The sequence below is a fragment of the Erpetoichthys calabaricus genome, chromosome 15 (genome assembly GCF_900747795.2).
Source record: "Erpetoichthys calabaricus chromosome 15, fErpCal1.3, whole genome shotgun sequence".
Classification (NCBI taxonomy): Eukaryota; Metazoa; Chordata; class Cladistia; order Polypteriformes; family Polypteridae; genus Erpetoichthys; species Erpetoichthys calabaricus.
The window spans coordinates 70863070-70879700 of record NC_041408.2 but is presented as its reverse complement, the minus strand read 5'-3'; the positions used below and the strand labels follow the sequence as shown (position 1 = coordinate 70879700).

Below are 16631 nucleotides of genomic sequence, written 5' to 3'. Positions count from 1 at the left end.
AACAATACTCTACATAATTGGAGAATAAACAAATTCAGTATTAAATTACTGATTCGTTATTTTCAGCTGATGTTTTACAATAATCAGTACTGATATGTGAATTTCAAGGCTTTTCATAAGTCCCAAAGTGAATAATATTGTAATAGTGCTGACTCTTGCATCAGTCAGGGATAGGGAATCCATTCCCGGACGGGTTTATCCATTCCCGGGAATCCCGGGCTCCCGGGAATGACACAGTGCACGGGCGTCTCACATGTGAATGGTTTTAGAACGAGCGACACTTATTTTTCATAAAACCACTACAATATGTTGACATCAATAAAAGACTAACCTTATCTACAAACAGTTCATGCTGTCATATAAGTACATGTATCTAGTTAGTTTCGGTAATAAGAGCGCAGAAAGCACAACGTTGTCGAGCGTGCGGTCGTCCAGGCGAGAGGACACCTTTATGCAGAGTACGCCAGCCGCTAAGAAAGCACGCTGTGCCTCCACTGAAGTAGGCGGCACAGTCATCAGATACTGATACACTTGTTCTAAACAATGCCCGCGCTTGCTGTTGCTCTAAAACACCGCCATTTCAGCTTTTACTGATGCATCCAGTTTCTTGTCATCGTTCTGTGATGGCAAGTTTCTTAGCACAGATAATACGGATGCAACAGACTGACGCATTTCAATTTCAAGTTGCTGTTCAAAACTGTCAACAGCACAGACGTCAATGAACTCTGCCCCGTCCCGGCATTCATGAATTGCAGAGTGCAGACACCTCCCAGTCCACTGTGCTCAGTCTTAGTGGGAGCCGGGAGACTGACTGCTGCTGGTCTGTTGTTGACTGAATTAATCGGCAACACAGTACACCGTGGGCCAAAAAACCGTGCCACTTAATTATTTTCAACTATAACTCTGTTATTTCTTGATTGGTTTTTACACTTTTACACGCTATATATGCGAGCTTGGCCGTTCCCGTTTTCCCGGGAATGAAAAACGTCCGGGAATCCCTAGTCAGGGATGACTTCAGCATTGGGTCAGCAGCTATATGAGCTGGCATTCTGTTATTTAACTGAGCAGCTTCAGTGCCAGCTGCATAGCATCAGTGAAAATTGCAAGCCAGTCACAGTCACATTGTCACCATTCTAATGTGACTAAAGTGAGGAATCCATCTAAGAATAGCAAGCTACGTAACAGAACAGTAAAGTAGGCAGGTCGAATTTGGTAAGCACTACACAGTGCTACAATATCCATATTACTAACCGAGAATGGTAAACCAGATATGGACGCAGGGACCTGCCCGTGGACGCAGGAGACATAGTGCGCAGGCGCCACACAAAGCCCCCCTGCCCCAGAGCGAAACGGGAGAGACTACAAACCGTCTGACATGCCGCAAGCAGGATAAAGCGAGGTCAGAAATAAAAGACAGAGTAGGAAACAAAGTAAAACGTCATAAAGAGGTTAAAGAACGGGGCCAAACACATGGAGAGCAGGTTACAGATGATGAAAACTGGAATGCAACAGCTTCAAAAAAACCTAGGCACGAAACACATGCACAACGAGATACAGAATATAAAAGCAGAAAAAACAACAGTTAAACGTCCACACCACACAGCGGAGGCAGACCCGGAAGGTGCAGGCGCCTACATCGCGTGTCGGAAGGCGCGGGAAAGTACAAAAGGCGAAGGCGCCTACACAGCATGGTAAAACCCGACATAATACGGAAGGCACAGGCGTTGCCGCCATATTGTGAGTGGCACTACTGCGTAGTGAAGGTGCAGGCGTCACCGCCATATTGTGCGTGGCACTACTGCGGAGTGAAGTTAGGAATAATGTGCTGCTTGGGATCGTACAAAACGCCGAATGCGACCCACAGTCTGAAACTGCGGAGGCAAAGCAGGCACAGGTTCAAACCGAACGAGCTCGACTGACGGATATACGCTTACAACGCATGTCTCAAACCGCAGAAGCAGGGCAAGCACGGGTTCAAAACAACGCAAGCTCCTACAACACGCGTCTGAAACTACGGCTGCCCAGCGGGCACGGGTTCAAAACGCCGGGGGTAGGCGAGCGAAGCGAGCAGGGGGCGAAGCCCCCTTGTTTATACTAATATGACTGTCTAGCAAGTAAAGTCTTTTTGATATCATCTAGTGCAGTGTTTCCAAGAATATGTGATGAGGATGGCATTTTTAATGTAGTTTCCCCAATTTCAAGAGGTTGAAAAAAGGGTACTTTTTTTTCACCTGTGTTTCTTCAAATGTATATGGAATGCATAGTAACAAGAGGTTATTTATCGGTGTACCACTCTTAACGATCAATTGGTGATCATGTTGACAATAAACATCAAACCACAACAGGACTAGCTGCGGATTAGTTAAACTTAGTCCTTATCTTCTTTCATTATTCACTTCAAAAACACTTAGACCCAAGAATCATACTCTGCTAGTATTGTATTACTATTCTTGTCTCGATTATGGTGCTAGTACAGTGCAGTCTCAGGTGCACTGCATCTAAACCACCATCTTTTTCCATCAAAAGTAGCTTTTAAATAATATATCGAATATGTACAGTCCATAAAGAAGCTTAGAGTTTTAAATTTCTGAAAGTGTTTTGAAAGAGCTCATAACTTCTGAATTATGTATCATATCTTTTGTTCAGTACTTTCTATAGTCATGAGTTAACATATTGTAGTTAGCGAGCAAAAGCACTACACAAGTTGGATTTAAACAACCAACAAATAAAAAGAGTATGCCAGGCTTATGTTGTGGTATACACTCAGCCTGAAACCTCTTGGGTAGAAGGATGACCATTCTGTCTAGGAGGGTTGTGTGCATTAGACTCCATATATAGTGACAGCACTGTTCAATAAAAGAGACAGCATAAGTGTAATACCTGAGTGTTACACTCGACAGAAATGAAAAACACCAAGACACCATCACTCCGAAAGTAGGAAATCAGCCAAATATATTGTCTATGAAACACTTTAAGGACTAACTTTATTTAGCTTTCCCAGTGCAGTCTTTGACCACCAATGATAAAAAAAACAGAACTAATTGGAAGAAACTGTAGCAGTGATATAGCAAAAGAAGATAACTAAAAAAGAAGAAAAAAAAATTAGCACAACATAATATTAACGTGGCGGCATGGTGGTGCAGTGGGTAGCGCTGCTGCCTCGCAGTTGGGTGATCTGGGGACCTGGGTTCGCTTCCCAGGTCCTCCCTGCGTGGAGTTTGCATGTTCTCCCCGTGTCTGCGTGGGTTTCCTCCGGGCGCTCCGGTTTCCTCCCACAGTCCAAAGACATGCAGGTTAGGTGGATTGGCGATTCTAAATTGGCCCTAGTGTGTGCTTGGTGTGTGGGTGTGTTTGTGTGTGTCCTGCGGTGGGTTGGCACCCTGCCCGGGATTGTTTCCTGCCTTGTGCCCTGTGTTGGCTGGGATTGGCTCCGGCAGACCCCCGTGACCCTGTGTTCAGATTCAGCGGGTTGGAAGATGGATGGATAATATTAACGTACTCCTGACAAACTTTATATAGCAGGAAAAATGGCCAATGGGACTACATGACCAAGTTAAAGTGACAGCATATTGACCATGTTACCGTGGTTCTGTGATATCACAGCATGGTGGCCACCTTGAACTGAACAAGATCACCAGCCAGAAAATAAAAAAAAAAATAAAAATTAAATGACAGATGAAAAAAAGCAGAAAATGTACTCAACTGGTCAAATCAGCTGAAAATAAGCATGTAACACCTGAATGTTTGCTCCAGTGTGCCATGACATTAACGTTGTAGAGATTATGCCAGCTATAAAATATACAGTATTTGCATTTTGGTAACACTACACATCATTTGAAGATACAAAAGATAAATATTATGTTTTATGTTAACATTGGTAATAATTGGTAAAACTGCATATCTAGGTGATAAAAGATTCCTTAAAAAATTTTTCAGAATGAATTTCTTCTCCACTGTTTCTGAAGGAATTATGAGGCAAGTTTAATACGTTGATCCCTTTTGCATAGCTTACACACAATTTTGGTAGCAGCCCAATATCAATATATGTTTGAAAACATTTTTTCTTAATATTTTTTTTTTTTTGTGGGTCACTTTCTAGTTTATCCCTTGTAGAGTTTCTACTTTCTTTCCATCTATTTAAAGAAATATTGTCAAGTTAATTAGAACATTTAAGTTGGCCTGGTGTTAATAAATATGGCGGTGTGTGCAAGAGTATGTTAGTACAATGCAGTCTGGGACTGCCTCTCCAGCATTTATTTCCTTAAGTATTAAATAAATGTTAGTTTTGCTGCATAAAATAAAAAATTATCTACAATCTGCTTAATTAACCCACAAAGCTGTCATCTATTGTTATAATTTTTTGTACTGATCAGAAAGTAACTTTTGTAAACGTTTAGCCTTACAAACAGTATTTCATTACAGTAACTGACTGTGGCAGCAGTTTAACTCACCAACTAAAATAATTGTTGCACTCTAAACAGGTACCTTTAGTCATCTTCAAACGTGAAAAGGAAGTTGCTCGGAAACTGGAGTTTGATGGACTTTACATCACTGAGCAGCCTTCAGAAGATGACATCAAAGGACAGTGGGATAGACTTGTAATTAATACACAGTGAGTAGATGTTATTGCGTTATTGTATACTTTTTAAAGTTCTTCTTGTGTAACCAATTGAAAATATGCAATCACCAATGTATGCTACACACTGTTTTGATTTTAAGGTTTTTGAAATGTTTTCAGCACTATTTATCATTTTAATTTTAGTGTTACGATTATTTTTTTTATTATTATTTCTTTACACTGCACAATTTGTAGTTTGTGAAAACCATCACTTTGGATATTTTTGTCCTTACTGAAGCCGTAGTTTTGTGGCTCCCTGTGTGACAGTTATTGTTTAAGCAATCTAAGACAGGGGCCTCCAACTAAGACAATCCTGGTCCATCATTTATAAGACAAGGGGGCTCCACCCCCTGCTCGCTTGCTCGCCCACCCCCGGGTTTGGTTTACCAGATATACGATTTAAAGAGATTGTTATTTTCATGGAAATTGTTACATATGCATTATGTTCACTTTTACTTTAACACTTTTGTAAAAAACAATATTTGGAATTAACTTTTCTTCAAGATCGCATTGAATTTTGAATTCGTGTTTGAACTTACATCATGACAACGCAACGTATATCTGCCTGTGAGTGAATATCATTTCTGTCTCTCTAATAAATAAAATGACTTTCTCGAATGTGTTTCCATGCTCTTTCTTCTTCGCTTTGTCGTTGACATGTCATCTAGAATGTATAAAATTATTGTCCTGATAAAAGTTATAAGAGCTGAGAGTGCAGGAAGCATGTCTGACAAAAGCATTCACACGACTGAGGTTAGATGACCATGGTCTTGTTTGAAAATAGTTGTAAGTAGGGCATGACTTGAAAGAATCTCATGTTAAAAGTCTCAGTCTCACGGGACTTCATACCACAACAACGTTTTTGGAATCTTTTAATTCTCGCTGGCAACACAAATTAGACGATCTACAAGTCTCCGACTTAAAGTATAAATCCGAACAATATATTCGATCTCTTTTCGCTGTTCTGTTATTTCACCGAGTAATAATTTCCATTTGTTTGCGCTAATCCGATCTTTCCTATCCTTTTTTTGAGACTTTGGAATTTTCGTACTTCCATTATCTCTTACCTGCTCTGCATGTGTACCGCACCAACATTTTTTAATTCTTTACGACGTTCTACTTTGTCATCTACTCCTTGTCCTTTATTTCTTGCCCCGGGCATGGTTAAATCTCTTTCTTACGGGATGTATAACACTGCTTGCATTGCAAAGGGGGGGCCTGAACGCACGCTAAGGAGATGCGGTCAGATCAGCTGCAGTCTTGCTGCTGCTGGTGAGCTGCGTGTTCTGTTTGTCGTGCTGCGCGTCGATCATTTAAAAACCTGTATAGCAGCTGTCCTTTTGTCTCACTGCCTTGTCTCGTGTCTTCCGGGAGGATTACGTCTCGTTTCCCATGTCTCCATCCCAAGATTTTTTTTATAATAGAGAGATTGATAACAACACCCTGTAGACCTGAATGGATGGTCCAAGCTACATTTCAGTGTGTTAGACAATGTGCCCAAGCATTTAGTACGTGGAGAGCTGGAAATGCTTCTATTATACATGAAGCTATGTATATGAGGCTTAGATAGTAAACTTGATTGTCTTCAAAGTTAAAAAGGCTCTTAAAAATGCAGTTTTATATCCACTGAAGTGACAAAAGGAAAATCACATATGTACCACTGTTTTCGATTATAGTTGGTAAGAAAAGGAAGTGAGCTATCATTTTCTTGTTGTGATGGCAGTATACAAATTTTTGGCATGGAGTATGCAAAATAAAACATTTAGTTTGCCTGTGTTACCAGCCAAACCCAATTTTAAGAACAAACTAGTTGAGACTAGGCCAAACCAGTTTGTCTGAAGCACAATAGGATTTGTGCCTAGTCTCAACTAGGTTATCCTGAACTCAGTGTAGAGCTCAAGGACAAACTGATTTGTGTTAGTCTAAATTAGTTGGACCTAGCTGGGCTAGTTAAACCTCAGATTTCCAGTGCATTAAACCATTTTAACCTTATTTGTTGTAGGGGTGTTTTCTTTTCTGTTTTAAAAGCCTCCTCCACCTCTTGTATAAGTTCTAAATATCTTGTCTTTTGTAAGCACATTAAAATGAGTTGATTTTTTGCTTTTGCTTTTTCAAAATCTTCTACAAGGATCTCTGTCTCAACTACCTTTGATATCTGTGTCCACTAGTCGAAGTTTGATCCATAACAGTGAGAAATACAAAAGACAAAAAGGATGAAAAGAACAAAACAAAAACACAAGAATAAAATGGAATGGTGGTGGTGCATCTCATAAGATGCAGGGATGGGGGTGGCACGCATGGGGATTCCTCGAATTTGCAGAATCAGACATATTTAATGTTAAAAATCACACAAATCAGTTTGACTAGGACAAACTGGTTTACCCTATAGAGAAAAGTGCAATTGCAAGCCAATGTAGTTTAGACTAGGCCAAATCAGTTTGTCCTGGGAGCTCTACATTGATTTCAGGATTATCTATTCGGATTAGACCAAACCAATTCATCCTATCGCGCTTCAGACAAACTCGTTTGTCCTAGTCTAAACTAATTTGTCCTAAACTCGGGTTTGGCCAATAAAACATATAAGAGGGAACAGGGATAAGTTAGATTCAATGTAGGAATAAGGTCAAGCCTTTAGAAAATATGTAGGAGGAGTCTTGTGCAATCTGTAATTCACAGGGCTTTGTATAGTAGCTCCACCAATTATATGAATTATTGCAGAGTACAAGTATGTAGGAATACATTGGATAAATAAAAATGCTGTGAAATGTGAGCATAAATAAATTAATGTGTCATGAAATGTGAACATAAATAAAGTATGTCACGAACTATGTTTTTTGTTGCTTATTTATTTATTTAAGTTTGTCCATGATATTCCTTCCAAACGCATCATGAAACATGTCTTGAAATATAACTGTCATTTTCACTTATCAAAGTTGAGAGGGTGGCTCTAGCACATACTGTTTTTTGATTGGTGAATCATCTTCTGTAGATTTCTTATACCTTATTCAATATACTGTAGTATGTCTGTGCAGGAGATAGAGGTTAATAAAATAGAATTAATTAGAAAAATGCTTACTACTGCCAATGAAATTGATTCTGCCAAAGTTATTACGTATTTCAGAGAGAAAATTGAAGATTTATAAGACGAAATTACATTGTTGGTGGCCCTTTTAGATTACAATATTGATGAAACTGTTTTTGAAAATTTCAAAGAACTGGTGCAATGGGCTAGACTACACATCAGTTAATGTGACAAAGTTGCCTGTCCTGGACGCCCATCCTTTGACATTCCATCTGAATCAATAAAACTCTTTCTTTTATGCAGTTTAAAAGTACAACAGACTGCAGATCTATATGGTGTATCAGAGAAGACGATTACAAGCCAGTGTGAGACACAGTGAGCTATACCGGCTATATAATTTTAAACACTTTGGCAAAGAAACCCCAACACAGTGCCCACTAATATTTTGAACTGAATATTTCACCCTTGTTTTATGAGTCTAAAATCAGGTGCATATTCACAGCTACTTTTTCAAACAACTTTACAGCTCTGATCTGATGGGCGTCCAGGGCAGGTGACTTGTCACCTGAACTGGCATGTAGCCTAGTCAGTTACATCAGTTCTTCGATGTTTTCAAAAATAAGTTTAATCGATATCGTAGTCTAAAAGGGCCACTAACATCATAATTTCTTCTAATACATCTTCAATTTTCCCTCTGAAGTACATTATAACCTACACTCTTTTTGATGAGTTTTTCAAAATTCATTATTTTGCTCATGTATCTTCCTTTTCATTTTAGGTCATTCCCAAATAACTACTGGGACAAATTTGTAAAAAGAAAGGTAAGAGATTGCTTAACAAATACAACTTTTGGCTATAGAATTTTCAGTAACAATTTACATGTATTATTCATAATGGTACATGAGGTTTTTTGGTAATTTTCTGAAAAAATATATTAATATAAAAGATTGCATTTTATAGTGTAAACCACCTCATGAGGTCTGTACATTTGAAGTTCTAACATATAGCACTGCAGTCACCGAAATGTTTTAAAATTACCAGACAGTCACTGCCACTTTCCTGGCAAAATTTTTAATTGAAAAGATTGGAAGAAAGTTGTAACCCCATATTACAAAATGATGCTGACCTTATCTCCAAGAAGAACCCACAATAACAACAGCACTGAAATTTACGTCTGGGGCTTTGACATTTTTCCCACACATTTTAAGTCAAAGTGAATCGGTTATCTTTCTACTTAAGTTGTATATTGCATGCACAATGGAGTTATGGAAGAAATGTGTATTCATTTTCTTCAAAAATGTACAAAACACGCTAACCATTAAAAAAAAATATGTTAACACCAGGAATTTGAAAGTCTCAATATATACACCTTGAGAGTTTGAACTAGGCGACATAACTTTGTTAACCCTACATAATCCATTTCAAAAAATTAAGTTTAACACTTAATTGTCACAGTCTAACACAAAGTCAGTTAAGTTTCAGGGATATCAATCTGTCCAATTAGAAAACATAAGCAAATGTGAATCAACTTCATCTGCTTTGGTGCAAATGAAAGTGACAACAAGTGCGATCGAGAGGCAACAGCATGGCAACCCCCAAAAAGAGAATGGTTTTGCAGGTGGTGGCAAAGACAACTGCTCTCTCCTTATCCTTCCTGACTGATTCTTCTCTAGTTTTGCATCTTGCTAGTGTCCTTGCCACTAATGGTGGCATGAGGGAGTTCCTGCAGCCAATTCAGGTTGCAGTGGTAGTCCAGCTCCTCCAGAATGGCACATCCATACATACCATCATAAGAAAGTTTGCTGTGTCTCCCAGCAAAGAGCATGGACGAGAGACCAGGCGATGGGCTGTTACACAAGGGAAAATATACAGGGCCATAGAAGGGCATTAACCCAGCCGCAAGACCGGTATCTGCTCCTTTGTGCAAGGAGGAACAGGAGGAGCACCACCAAAGCTCTAAATGACATCTTGCTGGCTACTGGTGTGCATGTTTCTAACTAAACTTTCAGAAACAGACCCCATGAGGGTGGCATGAGGGCCCGACCTCCTTAAGTGGAACAAGTTCTTACAGCCCATCATCGTGCAGCTCAATTGGCATTCGCCAGAGATTACCACAATTGGCATTTCTGCCATTGGCACTCCATTCTCTTCACAGATGAGAGCAGGTTCATACTGAGCACATGTGGCTGACAGGAAAGTCTGGACATGCTGTGATGAACATTATGCAACCTGCAATATCATCCAGCCTGACTGGTTTGGCGGTTGGTCAGTGATGGTCTGGAGAGGGGAATATCCTTAGAGGGTTACATAGACCTCCGTGTGTTAGGCAACAGTACCCTGACTGCTGTTAGGTACTGGGATGAAATTCTCAGAGCCATTGTCAGACCTTACGCTGGTGCACGAAAATGTCTGGCCTCATGTGGCTAGAGACGTTATGTATCAGTGCATCCGATGCCACCATGAAGTGCCACAGACTTTCCAGGAGCTCAATGATGCCCTGATCCAGATCTGGGAGTAGATATCCCAGGACACCATCACCATCTCATCAGGAGCATGCCCAGATGTTGTTGGAAGTGCATACAGGCACGTGGAGGCCATACACACTACTGAGTCACATGAGTTGCTGTGATGAAATTCATGCAAGTTGGATCAGCCTGTAATTTCAATTTTTGTCGTTGATTTACGGTGTGATGTTAAATCAGCCCTCAATGGGTTGTTGATTTTGGTCATTCTTAACGAAATACATAGTATTACTCAGTAAAGATTTTTCATTTTAATAATTCAATCATTGAGATCCGATGTGTGATATAAGTGTTCCCTTAATTTTTTTGAGCAGTGTGTATATATTTGTACACTTTGTTTACTGTGAACAACTGAGCTGTTTAGTCAAGCGTAACAAATGTTGATAAGAATATTAACGAGATGAGCTCAGTAAGTGAAATGCTTATATGTTGCACAGCAACAAAATACAGATAAACTGTTTTATGCAGTAATGTTATTAAGTAATGTCAATAAAAATATGTGATGACAGGTTTCAGGGTTGACTAAATAAATAAATGTGTACAAGTTGTTTTACGTTTTGCTGCTTATGAAGAATATATCTATATACTGTTCCCAATATGTAGCTAAAAAAAAGAAAGATCATTATGTCTATTATACCTTTGGATTTAAAGTAGACGTAGCCTATAAATATTTGACTATATGTCCTTGTAGTTTTATTGTATTTTATAATGTGCCAAGTATCTTGGTTTAAAATATTGCTTTCTGTTTGTTGTCATCAATATTATACTTGAGTTAAGGTTTGAAAAAGCTTTCTATACATCACGTTTTTACAACAGTAAATAGTTCCTTGTCACTGCGTGATTATGCATCATTAAATTACTATTTTTCTTCGTAGGTTATGGATAAATATGGAGAATTCTATGGACGTGATAGAATTAGTGAATTGCTAGGAATGGATAAAGCAGCTCTTGATTTTAGTGATGCTCAGGAGAAAAAGAAACCAAAGAAAGACAGTTCACTGTCAGCTGTGTAAGTTAATGCCCTTTTCTGCTATTGCATACCACTGACCTGTTTAAAACTAGAAGTTCTACAATGAAGTGAGATTATTTTGTTTATTTTGTTTGTTATGTATTTTTAAACTGATAGTTAAGTTGTCATAATGTTTCATCTAGCCATTTATAAACGCTGTCTAGGCATCCAGTTCAATTATACTGAAGAAGTTTGTTCCAGGTTCGTACTTGCTGCTTCTTTAATGAGGTGGTACAATAGCTGGATTCTGTGTTAACTGTACTACCCCTTAAATTCAACAGATATATCCTTTACCTTTTTATTTTTTTCATTATTTTCTTTCTATATTACAATATAGAAACTGATGCATACTGTTCTTTAATTTTTTCAACATAATGTCCACTGGTGTCTAACTTTATTGTAATGAAGACATACCCCAGTAGATCAGGCGTACCAGACATATTTCTTAATTAGAAGTCTGCTAGTATGTGTGTTTGTCTCACAGAACTTTGAAACATATTCATGGTCATCAATTTGTGCTGTTCTTATGATTGCTGGGATTTACTGAGTAAAATACTTGTAATATATTATGAGAAAAATGAGGGTTTGTTTCTTCAGTGAATACTAGGATGTTCTGCCCCCTGCTCACTTCGCTCGCCCACCCCCAGGTTTGGTTTACCAGATATACAATTTAAAGAGATTGTTATTTTCATGGGAATTGTTACATATGCATTATTTTCAATTTTACTTTAAAACTTTTGTAAAAACAATATTTGTCCATCCTTTATTTCCTACCCCAGGCTTGGTTAAATCTTTCTCACTGGATGTATAACACTGCTGACGTTGTGAAGGGGGTGCTGAATGCACGCAAAAGAGATGCGGTCGGTTCAGCTGATGTCTTGCTGCTGCTGCTGCTGCTGGCGAGCTGCGTGTTCTGCTTGTCGCGCTTTGCGTCGATCATTTAAAAGTCTGTACAGCAGCTGTCCTTTTGCCACTTCGCGTCTCTGCTGCTAGCTTTGTGAAGGGTAGGGGGGGCTAAACGCACACTAAGGAGATGCGCTCAGATCATGTGCTGGCTTGCTTCTGGCGAGCTGCATGTTCTGCTTGTCGTTGTTTTAAGAGCTGGGAGCACATGAAGTGTGTCTGACAAAAGCATTCAAACAACTGCTAGGTTAGATGTCCGTGAACTTGTTTTAAATTGCTTGTAAGTAGGGCGTGACGTGCAAAAGTCACCATCTCACAGGTTTTGCTTCTTAAGGTTGTAATGTCTAGTCTCGCGTGACGTCAAAGTGTCTCTCCAAGATAATCAGGTCTCGATCGCTTCGCTCATAACCCCCCCCCCCGAGGCGAGCTACGTTTCTGTCACTTCGCGTCTCTCCTGCTCGTGTTGTGAAGGGGGTGAGCTGAACGCATGCTAAGGAGAAGTGGACGGATCAGCTACTGGCTTTGTGCTGCTACTGTTAAGGTGCGTGTTCTGCTTGTCGTGCTGCGCGTCGATCATTTAAAAGCCTGTACTGCAGCTGTCCTTCTGTCTCACTGCCTTGTCTCGCGTGATGTTAAAGTGTCTCTCGCAGAACGTCAAATTGTCTTCCAAGAAGATCACGTCTCGTCTCCCTGCCAATATTTTTTTTATAATAGAGAGATATTTTATACTGTATGGATTAAACTGCAGAACAGATACAATTGATGAAATTCACTGAGCCCACTACTAATGCTGTATTTGTCAAAGAATGGCTGAATTGGAGAGTACAGATCTAGAAAATAAAAGTATGTTTCCATGAGATTAGTGATTTGTTATTGCTTATATAAGAAACAGTTTTTGGAACTGTAATCAGGGCCTTCATATTATCAGTAAATACACCATCATTAAGTACATTTGATGATCCATCTCACTACATTCCTGTGTCTTAGAATAGGGCCAGGAAATCTTAAAACATTAAAAAGAAAAAATGATTTGATTTTGTTTTGGTATTTATAGAAGCAAATTGTTGTGAATAAATATTTATTGAGATTTAAATAGTATTATAATAATGACATCAAAAGGTTTCACATAAAAAAACAGTTAAAAGAACACGAATGCAAAGGCAGTAATAAGAAGAAAATTATAACCCCACCCCTACCCACCCACATAATTTTCCCTGTTATAAAGGTAAAGTGAAAAACAAGCTGAGCAAAACCTAGGAGGGAAATGTTACCCAAATGCCAGACAGCAACCACTAGTCATACAGCTCAACAGAATTACCATAAAAGCACCCCCATTTTGTATTATATGAAGTGGATGATTAATTGATTACTGTTGCTGAGAGTTCTAGGAGAATAAGATTAAAAAATTTGGGGAAGAGAAGGTTATATTAGTGAAAAACAACTGCGAGAAATGTAATGATAGACAACCACAAAGCCGAGTCTGAGGGGCACCCCTGAAACATATACAAAAAATGACCTGGTATGCTCATCTGGCAGAAGAGACAGTAGGGATCTGTGAGAAGATCCATGGCAAAACACTTTGAATGTTTTGAAGTTTGGGCTTCTTAAACGAAAATAAAATACTACTAAAAATAGATTTCCATGAAAGTGGGAGCGTAGTGGGAGGGAAGTCATGCTGACAAACAGAGGGAATTGGTAATGGTATATATGAGGCTTCGCTCAAATGAACATATAGAGATGCCACAGGTCTTTAGGTAGAGGAATGAGAGCTACAGAAATTGTGAAGTGGGTGGGAAGGAACAGCATAAAATAGAGAAGTATTGCAAGTTTTGAAAACAGACCTTAGTTGTAAGTAAAAGAAAAAAGAGGAAGATGGATTTCCTAACTTGGACCTCAGGGACTGAATTGTCCCTAGACAAGTATCATTTAAAAATGTTTTTAAGAACTACAATGCCTAGAGTGGCCCATGATGGAAATGAAATGGAATGACCACCTATACACAAAGTGGGATTGCTGAAGTTGGTAGTATACATTATGTGTGCCACTTAGGGCAGTACTCCAAAACTTTTCAGCCCTACACCAAAACCACAACATATAGGAAATTAAATGTCTCATATTATTGGCACAAGTTTTTGTTTTATTGCTGTGAAGGGGAGAAGAGAAAGTTTCCAATGTTGTGATACATTTTTATAAATCTATTAGATGTTGTGAAGGTGAAAAGAAAATGTTAGGAACAAAATGGATGGGATATACAACATATTTAATGTTTACTATATTCAGAAAAGGCGGTTTTAGGAACTTTCAATCAAAGAAAGGTCATTTTTTATTATAGTAAAGATCTTAATAGTTAATTTTCCTAATTATATTTCTACTAGCTGCATGTGGTGTTCAGGACAAAAAACAACCTGAAGATTCCCTAGCAGTTTCATTATATTCGTAAACTTGGAGAGGCATCAGGTAACTCTTCAGTATTACCCAGTGCAGAGGACGTGGACCCACCTTGTGCTTGCTGCCCCACTGGCTTTCATAAGAAGACACTGGTGATACCAAATCTTAGCTGTATCATAGGCATATGAGTCCTATTAATCTTTGTCTCGAGAAAAAACCTCCAGATAGACAATGTTTTTAGTGAAAACTTCAAGCCTTGCCCTCCGTTTTCTGAGGTGTTTCACTTGCACATTGTTGAGCTGTGGCATTTGCTTCATTTCATCGTTGTCTCTTCATCTGTGTCATTAGCACAATGTTGTTGTTGTGTGGCGGCGTTTGATGCACGCAGGTCTTTCGTATTGAGAAGTGAGGTGTGTGCAAGCCTCAAAATATTTTTAAAGTGCATGCATGGGCCTTTCATTTATTTATTTCTAATATATGACTTTTGTTAGTGAATTCTACCAGGGTAGGTTTGATTGTTCTATTAATCATATCACAGATGTCATTATGGTTTGGCTCTTGAAGGAACCAAAAAGCAGTTTTAAGCTGGAATTCTGCAGTAATATGAATCCACAACTAATCAATTGCTGTCAAGACAGAAATGCATGTCACTGCTGAGTGCTTTCATAATCTTGTTAGCACAGTGTGTCCCAGCACTTGAAAGGACCCTGAAACACTTTGTCATTTGAGTAGTGAAGCATATGGGAATTTAAATCATTTGATGGAAGAATGCTAGCTGTCTCTTTTGTACTGTAGAGATAAGATCACTTTAAACATGCAAGACAACCATCTTAAAGTATATCTAATTCTGTCACTGTTCATCTAATATAGCATTTAATGAGAACTGATAATGGACATTTTCATGGGATTCTTTAATAACTACACTGTTAGATAGGACTTTTGTCTATTCTATTTACTACCACTTGAGGGCAGTCGAATCTAAACAGTAAAAATGAGAAAACGATATCTGAGAGGCTAATCCTACTCATTTTATTTACTCATAAATTCTTTACATAAGAGTTTTAGTACACTGCATAAGAAAATAAATACAAGAAAGTAGGTATGTAAACAACTCATATAAGGTAAAAAATGCCAAGCTGATAAAACGCTTCTGCTCTTATGGTTTTGCTAATCAAACTTTCATTAACAGTGTTACTCGTGTCTTTGCAATTTCACAGTCAAATGCTAAATATGCCTTTACTACAGTAGGTATATTTGTTTCAGTATGTACAGTATATAGTGTATAATGTTTTTTTACCCCAAGTATACAGGCACATTGACTTTGTAAGCACTAGGTTTAATAAAATAATAAAAAAAATGAAAAATCCTACAACAGTTTTGCACTGTTTTGAAAACATTTTCGTTGGTTTTCTTCAGGGGAGGGTTAGCTATCTTTTAAAATTCCTTTTATCTTTCAGTCTTATTCCTCTGATCTCCTTCCTCTTTACAAATGAGACCTCCAAATACACTTCCTTAGTTTAGACTCTGTGTGCTATTGTTGGGAGCCTCTTTAAATCTTATCCCAAGGATACTCTCAATTTTATCTTTTGGAATCTGAAGCTCATCTAAGCAACAGATACACAACGGCCTCCAGGGAACCCCTTATGCCACATGACATCCATCCATCCATTTTCCAACCCGCTGAATCCGAACACAGGGTCACGGGGGTCTGCCGGAGCCAATCCCAGCCAACACAGGGCACAAGGCAGGAACCAATCCTGGGCAGGGTGCCAACCCACCGCAGTGCCACATGACAGCTTAAGTGTAATAACTTTTTCTCCCTGAAGACTATAGCTTACTCTCACTGGTCAATGCACTAAGATCTTGGGTACTGCCTTTGGCACATCAGAGCAGACACTAGGGATCTATTTTTCCTGACCCATGCCACTTTCTTTCTTTTTATTTGTACAACATTTTGTTCCTCCTCTTAGCTGGAAACATAACTAATGGGATCAGACCATGCCTATGAGATGCTCAACACCTGACAAACCTTGTCACACACACCCACACAGTAATTTTTTCTTGCTGTCTTATGTAAAGCATGGGTTTTCCTCACACATCACAAAGACTATCATGCTAGCACAACTTGACAACTTTATTTGACACTGCAGGCGTGAGGGTGGGTGTGCA

General features: G+C 38.9%; 1 protein-coding gene across 3 annotated transcripts in view; it reads left to right on the top strand.

Annotated features, from left to right (window-relative positions):
- The window catches only part of ryr2a (ryanodine receptor 2a (cardiac)), a 657734-nt gene that overhangs the window by 601627 nt on the left and 39476 nt on the right, over positions 1 to 16631 (top strand). For all 3 annotated transcript variants that reach the window (XM_051919561.1, XM_051919560.1, XM_051919559.1), the window contains 3 exons: positions 4482 to 4612; positions 8419 to 8461; positions 11038 to 11171. In XM_051919561.1, coding sequence (XP_051775521.1) covers positions 4482 to 4612; positions 8419 to 8461; positions 11038 to 11171 — 308 coding nt within the window. The remainder of the gene's footprint in view (positions 1 to 4481; positions 4613 to 8418; positions 8462 to 11037; positions 11172 to 16631) is intronic.